This window comes from Corylus avellana, chromosome ca7 (assembly GCF_901000735.1).
Source record: "Corylus avellana chromosome ca7, CavTom2PMs-1.0".
Classification (NCBI taxonomy): Eukaryota; Viridiplantae; Streptophyta; class Magnoliopsida; order Fagales; family Betulaceae; genus Corylus; species Corylus avellana.
In genome coordinates this window covers 22,435,953-22,453,405 of record NC_081547.1, presented here as the reverse complement: position 1 = coordinate 22,453,405, position 17,453 = coordinate 22,435,953, and the positions used below count along the sequence as shown (strand labels likewise).

General features: G+C 38.0%; 2 protein-coding genes across 2 annotated transcripts; both read left to right on the top strand.

The window, feature by feature from the left end:
- Positions 1 to 9,823: 9,823 nt before the first annotated feature.
- On the top strand, positions 9,824 to 11,540 carry LOC132188416 (extensin-like). The gene has a single exon (XM_059602860.1). The coding sequence runs from the start codon at positions 9,979 to 9,981 to the stop codon at positions 11,266 to 11,268; it is 1,290 nt and encodes a 429-aa protein (XP_059458843.1). The 5' UTR covers positions 9,824 to 9,978; the 3' UTR covers positions 11,269 to 11,540.
- A 4,039-nt stretch (positions 11,541 to 15,579) lies between these two features.
- LOC132187634 (F-box/LRR-repeat protein 4) lies at positions 15,580 to 17,447 on the top strand. Its single transcript, XM_059602015.1, has one exon. It carries the CDS (start codon positions 15,665 to 15,667, stop codon positions 17,432 to 17,434), a length of 1,770 nt encoding a protein of 589 aa, XP_059457998.1. The 5' UTR covers positions 15,580 to 15,664; the 3' UTR covers positions 17,435 to 17,447.
- Positions 17,448 to 17,453: the final 6 nt, after the last annotated feature.

Genomic DNA, 17,453 nt, shown 5'->3' with positions numbered 1-17,453 from the left:
CAAGCAAAGCAGCAATAATGAAAAACAGGTTTCCCTTCTTAACCACTGTCTTTTTCTTTTACGTCATCATTTTATCTTGGGATATGTACAAAGCTCACACTCTCTTTTGAAGAACCTCATAATTATAACATGGAAAGCCACGTAAATTGCCATGCTCCCACTACATGCGGACTAACCGCCTCTACCTTTAGGCAGCAAGGGAAGAAAGACATATCAAAACCTCTTGCCACATTAGACAACGGTGGATTACCATGCCACATGTAGGACTCTAGTACTTGGCAGCTATACAAGGCCTGGAAGGAAACATACTTAAGAAAGAAACATTATGTTCGCTTGTGGAAAGCAAATCCTCCAGTTTTGAGGTGCTGAAAATGGATACAAAGGGACGAGGTTCTACTATTTGCAACGACACATGCGGCTGTCCTGCTCCTTGCCTTGGCGGCGTAGTTTGCAGGTCAGTGGACCAATGCTTTCTTCTTGATGATCTGGTTCTAAGGGATAAAGTTTCAAGTCCAAGCACATGGTCCAAGAAGATCACATTCATACCAACAACATTATTTTACCTGAAAACTAATAATCTTTTTCAAGCATGTCAATAATGACACCCGATAGTTCCTAGCACATGATCCATTGATGACAAAGAATCACTCTGCTTTTGGTTGCAAAAACAGGGTAGAACAGAGGAGTGTGGGTTCCATTTCATACTCTGTGATTGCACTTCTTTTACTTCAACAAGTTAGAGGGTAAAGAATTTGGAGCTAATTAATTATTATTATTGATCATAGGAGACAATATGTTTTGATAATGGATTTGTTCAAGCTCACTGTTAGCCTCTACCTGCATGGAAGTAATGTCTTTACTTGTTTTATTATTGTAGCATGGTGTTAGTTACCATAGTAAGGTATTGAAATTTGAGTAAAGAGTCTTCCACCTATATATTCTCCCTTCTTTTCTAATTTTTCATTTTTTTAGTGATTTTAGGAGGCTCCTTCACATGCTTTCCAATTAAAATGTTCTCAACTTGGTGATAAAATAAGTTTATTCTTTTAAATTTTCATCGGAAATGAAATAAGTTAATTATATGTTATACTCCGTCCTATCAGTCTTTGTATCCATTTGGCTTTTTAACATTCCTTCCGGTCGTTGTATACCACCACCTCGATGGTCTTGTGGTGGAGTTCCCCGCGATCGTTGAGATTGAAGACCAGCTTCTCGTTCCAGTAAGGGTTGAGATCTTTCTGCTTGGTTTGCGTGCATTGTTTCTACTCATCCAAATCTATTTCCACAAAGGGGCTGGCGGAGCCTTGGCCATCTTTAGGCATCAAGTCACTTGCATCATGAACCTCTACCCCCAGTTTTGCCATGTTGGTGATATAATGGCGGTCTCCTTGGGAGCTTCAGGGTGGAGTGGTACTGTATTTTGAGCTAAAGAGGAGGAGGAGGGTGGAAAGAAAGGTGGGTGTTGAAAGAGTAGGCGTGAAGAAGAAGAAGAAAGAAATGACGGGTACTGCAATCAAGAAAAAAAAAATTGAGGGCAAAATTAGAAGAAAATGGCTTAATATGTCACGTGAGGTGCACATGGGACGACTTCCATCCATTTAGATGGAAAATATTAACGGAGGGTTTAAATTGAAACTTTTTGAAACTTTAAGGAGGTACATTGCCAATTTTTAAACTTTGAAGTTCAAATTGAAAAATCCCTAAAACTTTATGGGAGTAAAATGCATTTTCTCCAAACAAATATATAGGCAATATTGTTTCATATAACTTAATAGAGTTGAAATGCCTCTCCACTTCTGCTCTTTCTTTGTTTTGTTTTTTTGTCATGCCATGAAGTGAAATTGTATCGTATGTTAGCTTGTGATGTTAGTCTCTTGTCAACCTTCCTCGGACTAAATTATGAAAATCTAAAATCATAATCAAGTCTATAAGGTACAGATCTATCAATCTACAAAAGACCTGTCTCCATCGAATTGGATGCCGCACGCACAGTCAGGCGCCACCAATGTTCCCGCACTAGACGCACCCTCACTTGCTGCCAAACACCAATGGGTTAACCATTGGACCCAAAGTCAAACAATAAAAGTAAATACCTTTGAACATAGGGTCAAGCCTCTATAATCGTAGCCCATGACCAAAGGTCATGTCATACGATGTAAGTATTGTTCATTTATTGTAAATCGTATATAAGCAAATATTTGTTTGAAGCAATTATAAAAGTGTTATAAAACTCAGTAGGCTCAAGACATATCCTTTTTAAAAGTAAATCACACTAAATTCATTGACATGTCACATGGTAGAATAAAAACAGTTTCATAAGCATTTATTTACCTCATGCAATGTTCCTCATTCCCAGACATCTCAATCAACAAGTCATTGCAAATCACACTCTAATATTAGACACCACATGTTTGGAATACTAATCTACACACGCAAGACCCTAATCATGTGGTTAGAACCCTAATCCATTGTTAAAAACTCTAATTATGTATTCTCTGGCATCGTTGAATGTTCGTTCTTCGATGTTGAACATTTATCCTTTGAAGGTTGAATGTTCGTGCTTGAGGATCGAACATTCGTTCCCTCGTTCAGGAATTAAAAACCTTAATAATGCATCTTAAATCCTATTTTCATGCAATAACCTTCGCTCGTATACAACACTGAGGTCCTAAAATACTAAACATGAACTCCATTCATGTATAGATCAACTGGGTTTATTTTCATACACCATTTAAAACACTTAAATGTTATAATATGTATATGATAAATTCATCGTTAAAATATTAAACATATGTGATGAAAATACTATATTATGAGCACTTAACCATTATTAAATCTGTAATACAAAGTTCAATGTGAAATCTTCGTGTTTCATGTAAGATTCTTTTGCATAAAATGAACCCATGCATTTAACAAATCGCATACTTCTCTTAACAAACAACCAAAACATGTTTTAAGTGTGATTTAAAACAGTAAAATAGGCATAAAACTAAGAGATTAAAGATTGGTTACCTTTAGGTAGGAGTCCCCCAAGCCTTTGGAGAGACCAATAGGGGTGGGCAAAAACCCGCCCAACCCGCCCCGCCCCGCTCGGGTTTCTTGTGTTTTTTTGCGGGTTCGGGTATGATTCTTTCAACCCGTGCGGTGCGGGTCGGGTTGCGGGTTTTAAGTTTTGGTACCCAACCCGCCCCGACCCGTCAGCCTAAGTATAAAAGCTAAAAAACCCTAACCCTACAGCCTCTCTCTCTTTTCTTCAGCGCCGCCTCCCCCTTTTTCTCTCCCTCTCGCTCTCTCGTCTCCCTTGCTCTCTCTCCGGTGTGTTCTCTCTCTCTGCCTCTCGTCTGCTTGTCTCTCTAGTCTACATCGCCGCTCCACCTCCTTAGATCACTGCTGTTGCGCTGCTCCCACCTCCACAGACCGCGATCTTGTAGATCCAGGTTTTTTTTTCTCTCTCTAGACCTCTTTCATGAATCATTATTTGGTTTTCTTTTTCATTGTTTATAGGTTTGATGCAAGGTTGTGTATATTTGTTTGTTTCTTGGGGTTCTGTGTTTATAGGTTTGAATCGTTTGATGTAGGTGGTGTTTGTTTCTCGGGGTTTTGAGAGGATCTGATGAAAATGGAGGAGAAGAAAGACGATCTGGAAAACAACCCGCACAACCCGCAATACCTGCCCCGATCCGCCTAACCCCGCAATACCCGAACCCGCACGGGTATTGTTGTCTGTGCTCGGGTGGCGGGTTGGGGAAAAGGCGGATACCCGCCTCGCCCCGACCTGTGCCCGGTCCAAGGTTTCTAAAATGTGGGCAAAATGGGTCTCACTCAGATTTTATTGTTGTCCGTGCCAAATCCAGTCTGGCCAGCCAAAAAAAAAAAAAATCCCTTTTTCTGTTTGGATGTTAGAATATTCTATAGTTATGCCTAGGGGTGTAAATGAGCCGAGCTTGGGCTGTCCAAGCTCGGCTCATTTATTTTTGGGCCAGGCTCGAGCTCGACTCGAGCCCAATTTTGCTGCTCGAGCTCGGCTCGACAGGGTTGGAACCTTGTTCGAGCTCGAGCTCGAGCTCGTCAATTTTGCTTGAGCTTGACTGTTTTTTTGTTTTTTTGGTAATTTAAGTGTATTAGATTACAAAAATCATCCATACAGAATATTTTGCACCTTAAAATACTAAAGAACATTAACAAACATAACATATTAATGTCAACCTTACAATTAAAACTAACAAAATCAACTAAAATGCTAAAGAACATTAAACAAACATAACAAATTCATCTCAACATTACAATCATCCATACAGAATCAACTAAAATGTTAAAGAACATTAAACAAATATAACATATTAATCTCCACCTCAGAATTCCATACATAATCAACTAACATAATCAACTAAAATTTTAAAAAATAGTTATTAATGATAATATATATATATATATATATATCTTATATGTTTTTATATTAATATATACATATATTATATATATAATATATATACACACATATGCATAAATAAAATTAAAAAAAAAACAAAGGTATATAATATATTTGTTATTATTGAGTAAATGAGTAATGTTGATTATATATTGTTATTTGTTACTTGATAAAAAAATATACGAGCCGAGCCTAATAAGTGAGGCGAGCCTTATACGACCCGAGCTCACGAGCTTAGCCGAGTCGAGCCGAGCTTGCTTCGTTTTATATTCGAGCCAGGATTTGTGTTCACGAAGCGCTTTATTTAATATTCGAGTCGAGCACGAGCCGAGCCCGAGCTTGCTCGCGAGACGCTTCGCTCACTTAACAACCCTAGTTATGCCTTACTATATCTTCCTTGTAAGGCTTATTCTCTTTCCTTTCTTAGTCGTTCTAGGGTTTACTTGCTCACTACTCACCATCTTTAAATAAATAGAGATTTACGTAATATTGTTTTATATAATTCAATACAGTCAAGATGCAGCCCATCACTGTCTCTCCGCTTCTGCTCTTTCTCCCTTCTCTCTTTCATATATTTCTTCTCATGGTATATTTCTACAATAGTAAAGACATTAGACTAGCTACTAAGCGTCTGTTTGGGTATGCAATTGAGAGGCCTAAAAATGCATTTAACACTCAAAAAGTTCATTGAAAAAAAAAAAAAAAAAATGTACCCATTTGTTAAAAAAAATTTAAAGCACTTTTAAGGGTCTAAAAATGGCCAAAAAAACGTCTTTTGACTTAAAAACTCTATTTTTCAAACGCAATCCCGAACATGTTCCAAACTCTTGTTGCAAATCAACTTGAGATATAGAAGATGCCAAATGAATATAGATAATTACTTACCAAAAAAACTTAACTTATACCTTACTTCTACTAACTAATTATAAATTAATTAATAATGACAACAATTGTAAAGGAAAAGGTGAACGTCTTTTAGGATTAATAATTCATGCTTAATTAGTTTATATTTAGGAAACCAGGAACAATTACCTTTGACATCTTCATGTGCAACATCATGAGCTACTCCTTGGTGGTGTGGAGTGGTCGAGTGATCAGTTGCGTCTGTAAGGAAGGTAAACATAAAATAGACAGCAAACAAATAACCATATTTAAGATTCCTCGCCATATACATTATATTTTGCTCACTTGTGATAATTAATGGGATTGAGATCGATGTTGAGGTATTTATAGCAAAAGCTTCTCCATTTCACTCTTTTTCTTTCCTATTTTAAAATTCATTTAAGTGAACCCTTCGCTCACTTGTTGAGTCATAAATTGGCATGCATCGTCACTTTTACTATTAAATTCTTTTTCTTGTTAGGAAACCATCTATTACATTAATCTTAAATTCAAGCTAACCACCTATCGAGAAAAATCTATTTTCCTAAGAAAAATATTATGGAAAAAAAAATTTAATGTTATATTTATTTCGACTTAAAATATTTTTAGAAAGTTGAAAACATTTTTCAACATTTTGTTCCGATGAACTCCGACGGCCAAAAACATACAGCTAAGGACCTTGGGTTGCGGATTTCGGCTGCAGTTGAGAAGGAATTGTAAGAGAGAATGTGCAAGAAAGAGAAGTTCAAACTCATAAATTGTTTACAAAAATTAAGGAAAAAAAAAACAATTTAATGCATTTTAAAATAAATTTAAGTTTGTCCTAGTCAATTGAAAATGTTTTTTTCGGTTTGATCAAAAATTTTAGTCCTATAAAATACCAAAAATAAGAAAAATATTTTCCAAAAAAGATTTTACAAGTTATATAAGTTGATAATTAATGCTTTTACTTCAAATACAATAGCTTGTTTAAAACATTAAATCGATGTAAATACACGCGTACGGCCAATAATCTCCACATGTTCCCAAGAAATTGTCCACATTAAATAAAGAAAAAAGTCGAAACCTTTTAGTAGGATAGGGAGGTTTTACTTCATATCACATAATCCCTATGATGAGTTTTAATTAACCTTAGCGTGGATATATATAAAATATTGAAATTTATTATATATAAACCAAATAGATTTAATCCTTGCAGGATATTATATTTGAAGGGAATGCTGTGATGGCGGTCAAGGCAATAAACACCAATAATTCTAAGTGGAGCCGATATGGACAAATCATTGAGGATATTAGAGGAGTGTTGTCTGGTTTTAAGAAATGGGAGCTGGTGCACGTCAAGCGGGAAGCAAAAATTGCTGCAAAAGAAAAAACCGAAAAAGTATGGATCGATGGAGGAGATCTCCTTACTAGCATTTATTCTATTGTAACCTTAGAGTAATTCGTTCTTTTTGTTTAGAGTCTTGTACTCTAGATTTTTTCTAATGGAATGAAGTCAAAGATTTCTCTAAAAAAAAATAGATTTAATCCTTACGCATGCATATATAAGATGTCTATTGGAATATTAGCCTAAAAATAAATTCATTAGAACAATTTTTGTTACAATGAAAAACAACCTTTTATAGTAACTATATATATATATATATATATATATATATATATATATATATCACCCACTTTTCACCTCCAGTAGATTAAGTTTGGGAAAACTATATTTTTGCTCCCATGAAGTACAACACATTTTCACTTTGTCTCCATGAACTACCAACTGTGACATCCGACCCCATGAACTACCATTTTGTGCCCAGAACCCCCATTCCGTCAATCAAAAACGTTAACTCAAACAGTCAAAATGACAATGCGTTGTAATTCATGGGAGCAAAGTGATAATGAATTGTAGTTCATGGGGGCAAAGTGATAATGAATTGTAGTTCATGGAGGCAAAGTGATGAGTAGACCGTCTGATCAACGCATTTGACTGACGGAATGGGCCTTTGACTGACGGAATGGGGGTTTTTGGGACAAAATGGTAATTCATGGGATTGGGTGTCACAGTTGATAATTCATGGGGGAAAAGTACCAAGGTATTGTAGTTCATCAATGGGGCAAAAGGTAGTTTTCCCATTAATTAAGTTTATAATATGCAACATACAATTTTTGTTACGGTGAAAGAGCAGTTGGGTTTTATTTATTTTCCTTTTTTATGAATAAGTAATTTTTGTTCTTTTTCGTGGCAGAGAAAGATAAAGCAGTTGGGTTGCATGCTCTCTCTTGGTCTCTGCACTTTCTCTTCCCACTCTCCCACAAGTATTGAAAATGAAAAGTTAACATAGCCTTTGTTGCTGCCTGCTGGCTAGCGATACGTACGGTGTCGTGGCTGTGGATGAAATTTAGAGCTTGTTAATTAGATTGCCTTTGTTTCTTGAATTTTGATTTCTGTACAATATTGGGTGCTGGAATTGACCAATTAGGTAGTTCTAAAAAAAGCACCTGATAATGGTGTTCGATAAAAGTGTATGCAAAAATAAAATTAAAAAGAAAGTTGAGAAGCTAGAGAGTAAAAGAATCTGTTGGAATATGTGTATAATAACACTATTTGGATAGATATTTTAGATAATAATGCTAGAGATCGATCCTCTTAAGATTGCCTCGCCAATGAACAAAGAGGTTACTTCTTTCTTTTTCTTTCTTTTTTGACCTTAGCTCCTCGACCATTTATAAAGAAAAGAAAGAATAGTTGTAGTAAAAAATGTTGCATATTGGATGCTATTCTTTTTGATAAACAAATATTGTTAGTAATGAGTATAGCGAAATATAACTTCTTGCCTAAAATTTTATATAAAATTACTCAATTGATACCTAGGGTTTAAGCTTGTGTCAATCGATCTCTAGGGTACAAAAATTATCTTAAAATTCCTAGTGCTAAACTCTTGAGTTAAATTGATCCTCTGTAAAATTATAATTCTACTCCCATACAAAAAAATTAATATATACATTTTAAGTATAGGGGGTGATGACAACAAGGAGCATCCTCCCTTCATAATGCAAACGGATCTGCTCAATTTCAAATGAAATGGAGAGGAACCGATTGCTTACTTTTGAGACGTAAAATTATCCACCAAAAGTAAAATTACAATTTTACCTTTCAAATTTCAACCAATTGGTTCATCTCCATTTCATTTAGGGTTTGAAATAGAGAGGATCACATTCCCTTCATAATGGGACAGTCGACCGCTTACCAATAAGTGCCTATGAGGGGCAGTACCCCTCACAAATCTGTGAAGGCCAGGTGGCCTCCCTTTATAGAGGTACAGCAGTTGACCCCTGGCCTCTTTTGACAAGGGCTGAGAGGGATTGCCCTTTATTCTTTCAAAAATACACGTATGTTTTTTCAAAAAATAAATAAATAAATAAATTTTGATTAGTATAGAAGGAATTTGCATGAAATTTTGGTTTTTTATTTTAGTTTATATATATATATATATATATATATATATATATATTAAAGAAAGTCCCTGTAATTTTGCAAGAATGACAAAAAAGTGGCTTAATTGCAATAAATTTGTAGTTTTATGTATCCAAGTGTCACACTGTTCGTGAGATTTTTTTCTTTCTTTTTTTTTTTTTCTTTTTTTTTTAAATGGCTCATAGTTTAAGGACTTAAGTATATTGAACCTTTAATTTATATTCTAATTAAGAAAAACTTTAAATTATATTATAAGGAGGATCATTTCTTAAGATAATATTTAAAGGATTATTTTTCTTGTTTCAATAGCCACAAGTAGTCACCAACGGTGACGCAAAAAAGAAAGTACAGTCTCTATGATGAGTAATGTCATATACCTTTCCTTTTTCTTTTTCTTTTTTTTATCATCTCAAATTTAATTTAGTTTTAAATCATCTCCAAGTGATGCAAGTACCGATCAGGAAAGATGGTAGAAGAGTTGGAACACCTTATTAAGGAAATTTGAAGGGTTTTAAACTATCTGCATAGCTATAGAAGGTTAACCATGTCCCACGACATATCAATAATGTAGCTCATCGCCTAAAGAATAAAACATTATCTCTTAGGGTCGAACATAACCTTATTGAGAAAGTCTCCAACTGTATTTGGAATATTATCTCCTAGAACGTTGAGGTAAAACTTAAAAGTTGTTTTGCTATCCAAAGAAGAATCTAGATGGAGCTACTAGTATTGCATTAAATATTGAAGGATGTATCTGTCATAATTGTCGCGTAGAACTAGGCTGCCTTCCATCCCACCGTTCAATTGGGCAAACTCTGAGGCTGAGGGCCTTAGACAGAAGAAAGCTGAGAGAGAGAGAGAGAGAGAGAGAGATGATGATGATAGTCGTCCTCGTCCATAGCAATCTTGATATTGAAAGGCGTAACAGTATTTACTGCATCTATAAATGTCAACGGTGTATTTATTTAAGCATTGTCCACGGGTTGCTTTTCTATTAAGGAAGCCCTTGCATGAATTACATATCACATACCAACCCTCTAGGGGAGACACCTTTGCTTCACATGCATGCACGCCATATTAACCAAATTTGCCTTGCTAGCTACTCCGGCTAATGCAATGGCCTCCAGCTATATATATATAGTCTGACTTGTGCCTTTTGACAGAAGCTTGAACAAGACTACAAGAGTCAAAGAGAATAGAAATGAAAGCAAACACAGTGATCATACTAGTTCTTTTGCTAACCCATTCCCTCACAGAAGCTCAATCACATCCCAAACACAACCACCAAAGCAAAGAAGATGAACAAAAGAGAGGAATCGTTAATAGAAGCAGAAGCAGAAGCAGAAGAAGAGGAAGCTGTGACCCATTATACCAATACCTCTTTGAAACCTGTGGCCGATGGCCTTTTCCAACCTCTCCTTGCCCAGACAACCCATTTGCTCCAACACCAAGACCATCTCCTCCCCCAAATCCACCACCAATACTGCAGTGTCCTCAACCGCCTTTGCCGCCGCCAATAGTGCAGTGTCCTCCACCACCTTTGCCACCACCAATAGTGCAGTGTCCTCCACCGCCTTTGCCACCACCAATAGTGCAGTGTCCACCACGTTTGCCGCCACCAATACTGCAGTGTCCTCCACCAGTACCCCTCGTAATTCCTTCACCTCCACCACCATCGCCATCACCACCGCCACCACCTTCTCCGCCACCGCCACCACCTTCTCCGCCACCTCCATCCCCATCACCGCCACCGCCGTTAGTTGCTTCTCCACCGCCACCGCTACTCCTGCCGCCACCAATACCTGTCATATTTGAGCCACCGCCACCGCCGTTAGTTGCTTCTCCACCGCCACCGCTACTCCTGCCGCCACCAATACCTGTCATATTTGAGCCACCGCCACCGCTACTCCTGCCGCCACCAATACCTGTCATATTTGAGCCACCACCATTGCTAGTTTCTTCCCCACCACCTCCTGGACTAATATTCCCATGGCTAACACCTCCAGATACAGCAACAGAGTCTCCATCCTTTCCAATATTTTCCCCACCACCTCCTGGACTAATATTTCCATGGCTAACACCTCCAGATACATCAACAGAGTCTCCATCCTTTCCATTATTTTCCCCACCGCCCTTTTTTGATCCTATACCAGAAGCTCCAGAGGTACTTCTGCCACCTCCCTTTCCCAACTTACCCCCAGATCAATTTTCACCACCTCTCACGTCAACCCCAACTGCACCAGACACCGGGGTGATTCAGACACCGGACTTTCCTTTTCCACAGCCGCCGGATACCTTTCTGCGGCCTCCTTCGTCGATTATTCCTGAAGTTCCCGATGTTCCACAAGATCCACTTCCGTTTTCGTCGACGCCACCATCACCGGATACGGTGTTTGATGAACCAGTGCAGCCGCTACTGCCACCACCACTTCCTTTCTTGCCTCCTTTTCAGCTTCCACCGCCAGCTGATTCGCCTCCATTTAAGCATTGATATATTCGTCTGTGCGCTCGAGCTTAAGCCTAGCTACTTGAAGTAACCTGCAGGAAGTTGTTTTGTCAATTGTTTTGCTCCTGAAGTGTTTGTTATTATGTCTCTGTTGTTTGTGAATGATGGCATCTATAGAATAGGATGAGGAGAAATGTTAATTTGCAATTTGTAGAGTAAATGAATCCTTGTTTGCATTCAATCTACATCACTCTCCGTCCTCCTTCCATCATTTCAAAGTTTAGGTGACGTGATTTTTCAATCAAATTAAAAATCAATCTCCATGCATCAAACTGTTATTTTTGGTTTTGTGTAAGAAAATTATTAGATCAATAGAATAAAAGTTCAATCGATTTTTATGGAACGGTAATTAATGAAGATTGTCTAAGCTAAAGCAAAAGGTTTGTTGGGAGTTGATATGCATGTGTTTCAAAAAAGAAAGGAGGGTTGGGGTGAAAGAAAATAGAAGATTGGAATAAGCTAGGCAGCAATTTTGAAGCATATATTCAAGGGTAGGGTCATTAAGTTTGTGTAAGCCTTCTTTGGAAATGGCTATCTTCTATAGGAAATCAACCACGCCCACATTGTTCTAATTCCAAAGCATTTGATTAATGGAGTGGCCTTTTCTCCTTCAATTAATCCTCTCTGTTGTGCTTTCATCCCAAATGGATTCACTAAATCTTATCAAACATTTCATTTCCACTGTATCTTTCTCTATACTGTTGGATGGGTCCTTTTTGAAAAAATTCTCACCAATCTGTGGCCTAGACAATGGGATCCCTTATCCCATTTTCTTTTTATTTTTGGGTCTGGTGTATTATCTAGGCTTAAGTAATGCTAGAAGGAATATTAGAGTCATCTTTGAATCCTCCTAAATGTGATGTGACTTTTAAAATTACTAGTAGATTAAAATTCAATAATGATCATCTCAAATTCAACGATTATTTTAAAAACTACATTACATTTGGAATGATTCAACAAAGACTCTAGTTCTTCTTCTCATTACTCCTAGTGAATATAGTGGTATCAAAAGATCCAGGCAAAGTCTCCTACTAGCGTCCCACTTGCATTTTGCAGACTATTTAATTATCTTTGCTAGAGCAAATGCTTGTGAACACCAAGTACCTAAATGGGTTGCTCCTTAACATTTGTTTAGAAGCATTCAACTACTCCCCATCATATCTTCTATTTAAGGTGTACAAGTAGTTAATGTTAGCAGTTATTGCTTAAAACTACTAACTACACTGCCTTAAGTTGTTATTAGATTTTTGTAATCGTAACTTTACTATTTTAGGCGGTTAGGGGTTATTCAAAACTCAAGTTACACCACGTAATTGTCTTTCGCATGTGGACCTTAATTTTAAGCCTATATTTGCTATTTTAGGACTTCCTTGGGCTTTTTAGACCGCTCTGGAACTGTTTTTTGGCCTTTTTTATTTTAAGCTTTAGTGTTTTAGATGAAATATATATATATATAAGCATGAGTATAAGCCTTTTGGGCCCTATAAATGAAAATTACGAAGAAAAAGAAAAGAAAAGAGTTGAAGACTAAAGTAAAGACAAAATCTTATATCAAAACGATGTCGTTTTGATAAAGGGTAGGCGATTAGTGGTTATTAACCACCTCAACTTACCTCTAAAACCGCTAATTGTATCGCTCTAGTTTATTAATGATTTTTGCTTACCATCCACCCAAACGGTTAGCGGTTAATTAATAATCACCCACTTATACACCCCTACCTCCATTCAAATCAGGAGTAAGAAGGACAAACCCTTGTAACCTCCCATTTTCCTTGTATAGCGTAGAAAAGAAAAAACATAAAATGACATTGTTTTATTTAATAGATTAATTATTGAAGAAAATGCATTTTATCTCTCAAAGTTTGATTCATTTTTCAATTTAAACCCTAATATTTAAAAATTTGCAATACCCTCACAAAGTTACAAATTTTTGCAATTCGACCACTCTATTACCCAATTCCATCTTCTCAGATGGAAAGTCGAACACATGCCATACACGTGATAATTTTTTCCCAAATCTTCTCATTTTGCCCCTAATTTTTGAAAAAAGAAAAATTAAAATTTTTTTAAAAAAAAAAAAAAAATTGGGAGTAGCTCTTTGGCCATTTGGGGGTAGCTGACCACCCCTTTTGGCCATGGGCCCATCTAGCCGGATTGGGGGTGGCGAGCCACCCCACGGTTCATGGGAGTGGTTCAGCCACCCCCAAGGGGCCAAATGGGGGTGGTTGAAATCACCATTGGGGGTGGCCAGCCACCTCCAAATGGCCAAAGGGGGTGGGTACAGTCACCCCAATTTTAAAAAAAAAAAAAAAAAAAATTAGGGGCAAAATGAGAAGATTTGAGGAAAATTAATCACGTGCAAGGCACTTGTTCGACTTTTCATCTGAGAAGACGGAATTAGGTAATGGAGTAATCGAATTGTAAAATTTTATAACTTTGTAAGAGTAGTCTTGCAAATTTTTAAACATTATGATTCAAATTGAAAATGATAAAGTAATTATTAAAAGAAAACGGAACGAGTCAAAAAATTGTGAGAATCTTTATTCCTCATCGGACTTTGAACCGTCTTTGTCAGAAGCCGACCCAATCGAATTCGAAATTGGGTCAATGGCGGGATCGAAGCCAGGTATATATTCAATTGTGGACTTGGCTTACCTGCGGTAAACCAAACTACCGCATATCTGCGGTAGTTTGGCTTGAAGGCTAAAATTTCACGTGAAGGTTTTTTATCCCCAAAGGAAGTACCGTCAAGAAATTCCGTTTAACTTCCGTCAAGAAATACCCAAACTGTCTTCTCCTCTGTTTTCCCACTTACCCAAAACCGACAGACTTGGTCTTCTACCTTGGGAGGTTCTTCAAGTTTCTCTTTGGTCTTGGGAGTTCTGGTTCTTCCGCAGCATAAGAAGAAGCAGGAGGAGCCAATGTTGTTTTGGCAAAAAGAGATCCTAGGTCTGAATATCCTTTCGGTAATCTTCAATTTCTCGGCCAGCTCCTCTACCACTTCGCACTTCCTCAACCGGACTCGGCTTCTCCGCCTCCGGCTTCGGTTCCGGAATCGGCAGCTCTTTTTCTGTGGTGGGTCAGACACCCACCACCTCCTCCATCGCTGGTTTTTGGTGTTCCTCGGCCATGAACAAATAATAAAGAAGACTCTCTCTGTATTTATGTTATTGCTCGAGAGAAAAAGAGACAAACAAACAGACAAACTGTGTGCTTGTGCCTGTGCTTATGCTTGTGAGTGTGTATATAAAAAGAACCGAGGTTGTTGGGGGACAGTGGAAGGGATTGGAGAAATGGAGGCGATGGTTGTTGATGCATACAGGGCCGGCTCAGTGGCTAGGCCACTGAGGCGGTCGCCTAGGGCCCCGAGTTAGTAAGGTCCAAAATTTTTTTTAATAAGGCCCAACAAATTTTTTAATAAGGCCTAAAAGAAATTTTCATTTTATTTTAACTTGAGGCCTAATTTTTTTTTTTTTTTAAAAAAAATAAGGCCCAAAATTTTAACCCAAAAAAAAAATATGTCACATCAATTTTTTTGGACAACTAGTAATTAAAAGTTAAACTTAAAAGTCATGAAACAACAATGAGAATGAAAATAATAATAATATTATAAAAATATAATAATATTATTAAAATAAATATTATTTAATTAATATTTAAATATTAAAAAAAATAAAGTCCAACATCAAAATTTCGCCTAAGGCCCCCAAATATATTGAGCCGGCCCTGGATGCATATGGGAAGAATCAATCTTCTTTCTTTGTTTTTCTTTAATTAAGTAAAATTAGTTATGCATGCTGCTGCATTGCCAATTTCTTTGGGCCACCATGCTGCTACTACCATTTTATCACCTCCATTTTTCCACTGCCCGTATGAAGCTGCTACTATAGCTTCCCCGTTATTACCTGCATCATGAGGCTGCCACCACCACCACCCATTATAATTGCAAATCGATTATCATTTTTCAGAAGATAAATTGAGAAGACATTTTGGATAGAAAAGAAGAAGAAGAGAGGTTTGAGAAGAATTTATTGACGGCACTTAGGGGTTAACAGAATTTCTTGACGGGAGTTAAACATAATTTATTGACGGCACTTTTTTAAAAATTCACGTTAGCCCAAAGGCTAACTTGAAATCCCAGCCTTCAAACCAAACTACCGCAGATATGCGGTAGTTTGGTTTACCGCAGGTAAGCCAAGTCCTTCAATTGTGGGAACTGCCCCACCAGCCCATAAAAGTAGGCCCAAAGGGAGCGTATCTCTAATTTGAAATTCAACTGATTCTGTTAAGAAACTTTCCTTTCAGAAAACCCCCAACCCAATCTCTCCCAACAGATCCCTTTCCTCTCCCTTTCATTTCCAGTTCTTTGGAACTGAAAACGATGTCGGATAAACCAATGGTAGATCTGCCACCCGAATGTTGGGAACTGATATTCAATCTCGTCGGCCACCACCGTCACTTCGAACCGCTGTCTGTGGTCTGCAGGCAGTTCCTTGCGATCTCCAACCAACTTCGAGTTAGCCTCACTGTCTCCGACCAAACAGTTCTCTTCCTTCCCCGGCTTCTCCGACGATTCCAACATCTCAGAAAAATAGATCTCAGCGACTTCCACGGAGACCTCGAAGGCCCTCTTTATCAGATTGCGAAATCGGGGCTGGACCTCGAAGCCCTCAATCTTTCCAACCAGAGGAATCTTCCTCCTGATGGGTTGAGGAAATTGGGTTCAAATATGAAGAACTTGAGGAGCCTGACTTGCTCCAAGAGCGGCTCCTTGCTGGACTTCCATCTGTTTGTTATAGCGGCGTCGTTTCCATATCTTGAAGAGCTTGATATCAGCTATCCTGAGCATGAACATTGCTATTCCTCATCTGGGTTTGCGGATTCCGGGAGATATCCGGCTGTAACTGATTCAGGGGTTTATGCATTGTCGACGAAGCTTAAGAATCTTATCAAGATCGACCTTTCAGGTAACCAGTTCATCCATGATACATCCCTAATGGCCTTGTCATCTAATTGTGCCTTACTAAGAGAAATCGCGGTCCGAGACTGCGCTTTCATAACGCAAAGCGCTCTTGCTTTTGTGATTTCTTGTAGTCCTGAATTGAGGTCCATATCGGCAAGTGAAATTTGGTTGCCTTTTAAGGATGTTGGTTTCGAACAATCATTTATTTACGCCAAAGCATTATGCGATATTAATCTGTCAAACTCATTTGTCGCCGATGAACTTCTTTATTCAATTGTTGAAGCATGCCTCCCATTAAATAAGCTTACTCTTGCCCATTGCGACGGTTTCACTTTTGCTGGAATTTCATTGCTGTTGGCTAAATACCAGTGTCTTAGCTTGTTGAATCTTGAAGGAGTAAATTTCCTCACTGACCAGAACATTGTTGAGTTATCCAAGTTTTTCTCCATGTTAACCTCAATAAACCTTAGTCTATGCTCTAAGCTTACAAATTCAACCTTCTTTACCATCATGAAAAGGTGCCATTTTCTGGATGAGGTCAAAATGGAGAGAACAAATGTAGGGGGGGAAGATTTTTCTGCTGATATTGTGGTCAACCCTCGAGTCAAGTCTCTAAACTTGGCTCGAATTTGTAAATTAGGCGATGGGAGTGTCAAGAAGTTTGCTGCTGTTTGCCCCAATTTACAACAGCTCAATTTAAGTTCATGTTCCAAAGTTACGGGAGAGAGTGTTGTAGAGATTTTTAAGAGATGCAGGGAGATTAGGCGTTTGGAGATAAACCAATGCAGTGGGATTAAGGGGCTTGTGATAGATTTTGAACTCTCCAAACTGGAGGAAATGAGTGCAAAAGGATCAGGGATTAACGATGAAGCTTTGGCGGTGATCGGAAAGAGAAGCTGCAGGCTGCTGCATTTGGACTTGGCAGGCTGCTTGAATGTGACGGCCAAAGGGGTGAAGGAAGTGGTGCAGAGCTGCAGATTGTTAAGGGAGATAAATTTGAAGTGTTGTGATAATGTGAATGCTGGCATTGTTGCATGGATGGTGTTTTCAAGGCCATCACTGAGAAAAATAATCCCACCTTGTGGTTTTGCTTCTACTGAAAACCAAATAAACCTTTTCTTGCGCCATGGCTGTCTTGTTTGTGAGGGGCAGCATTTCAAAGGACATGGAAAACCCCCTTTGATCTAAATAAATTTTCAAACTCTCT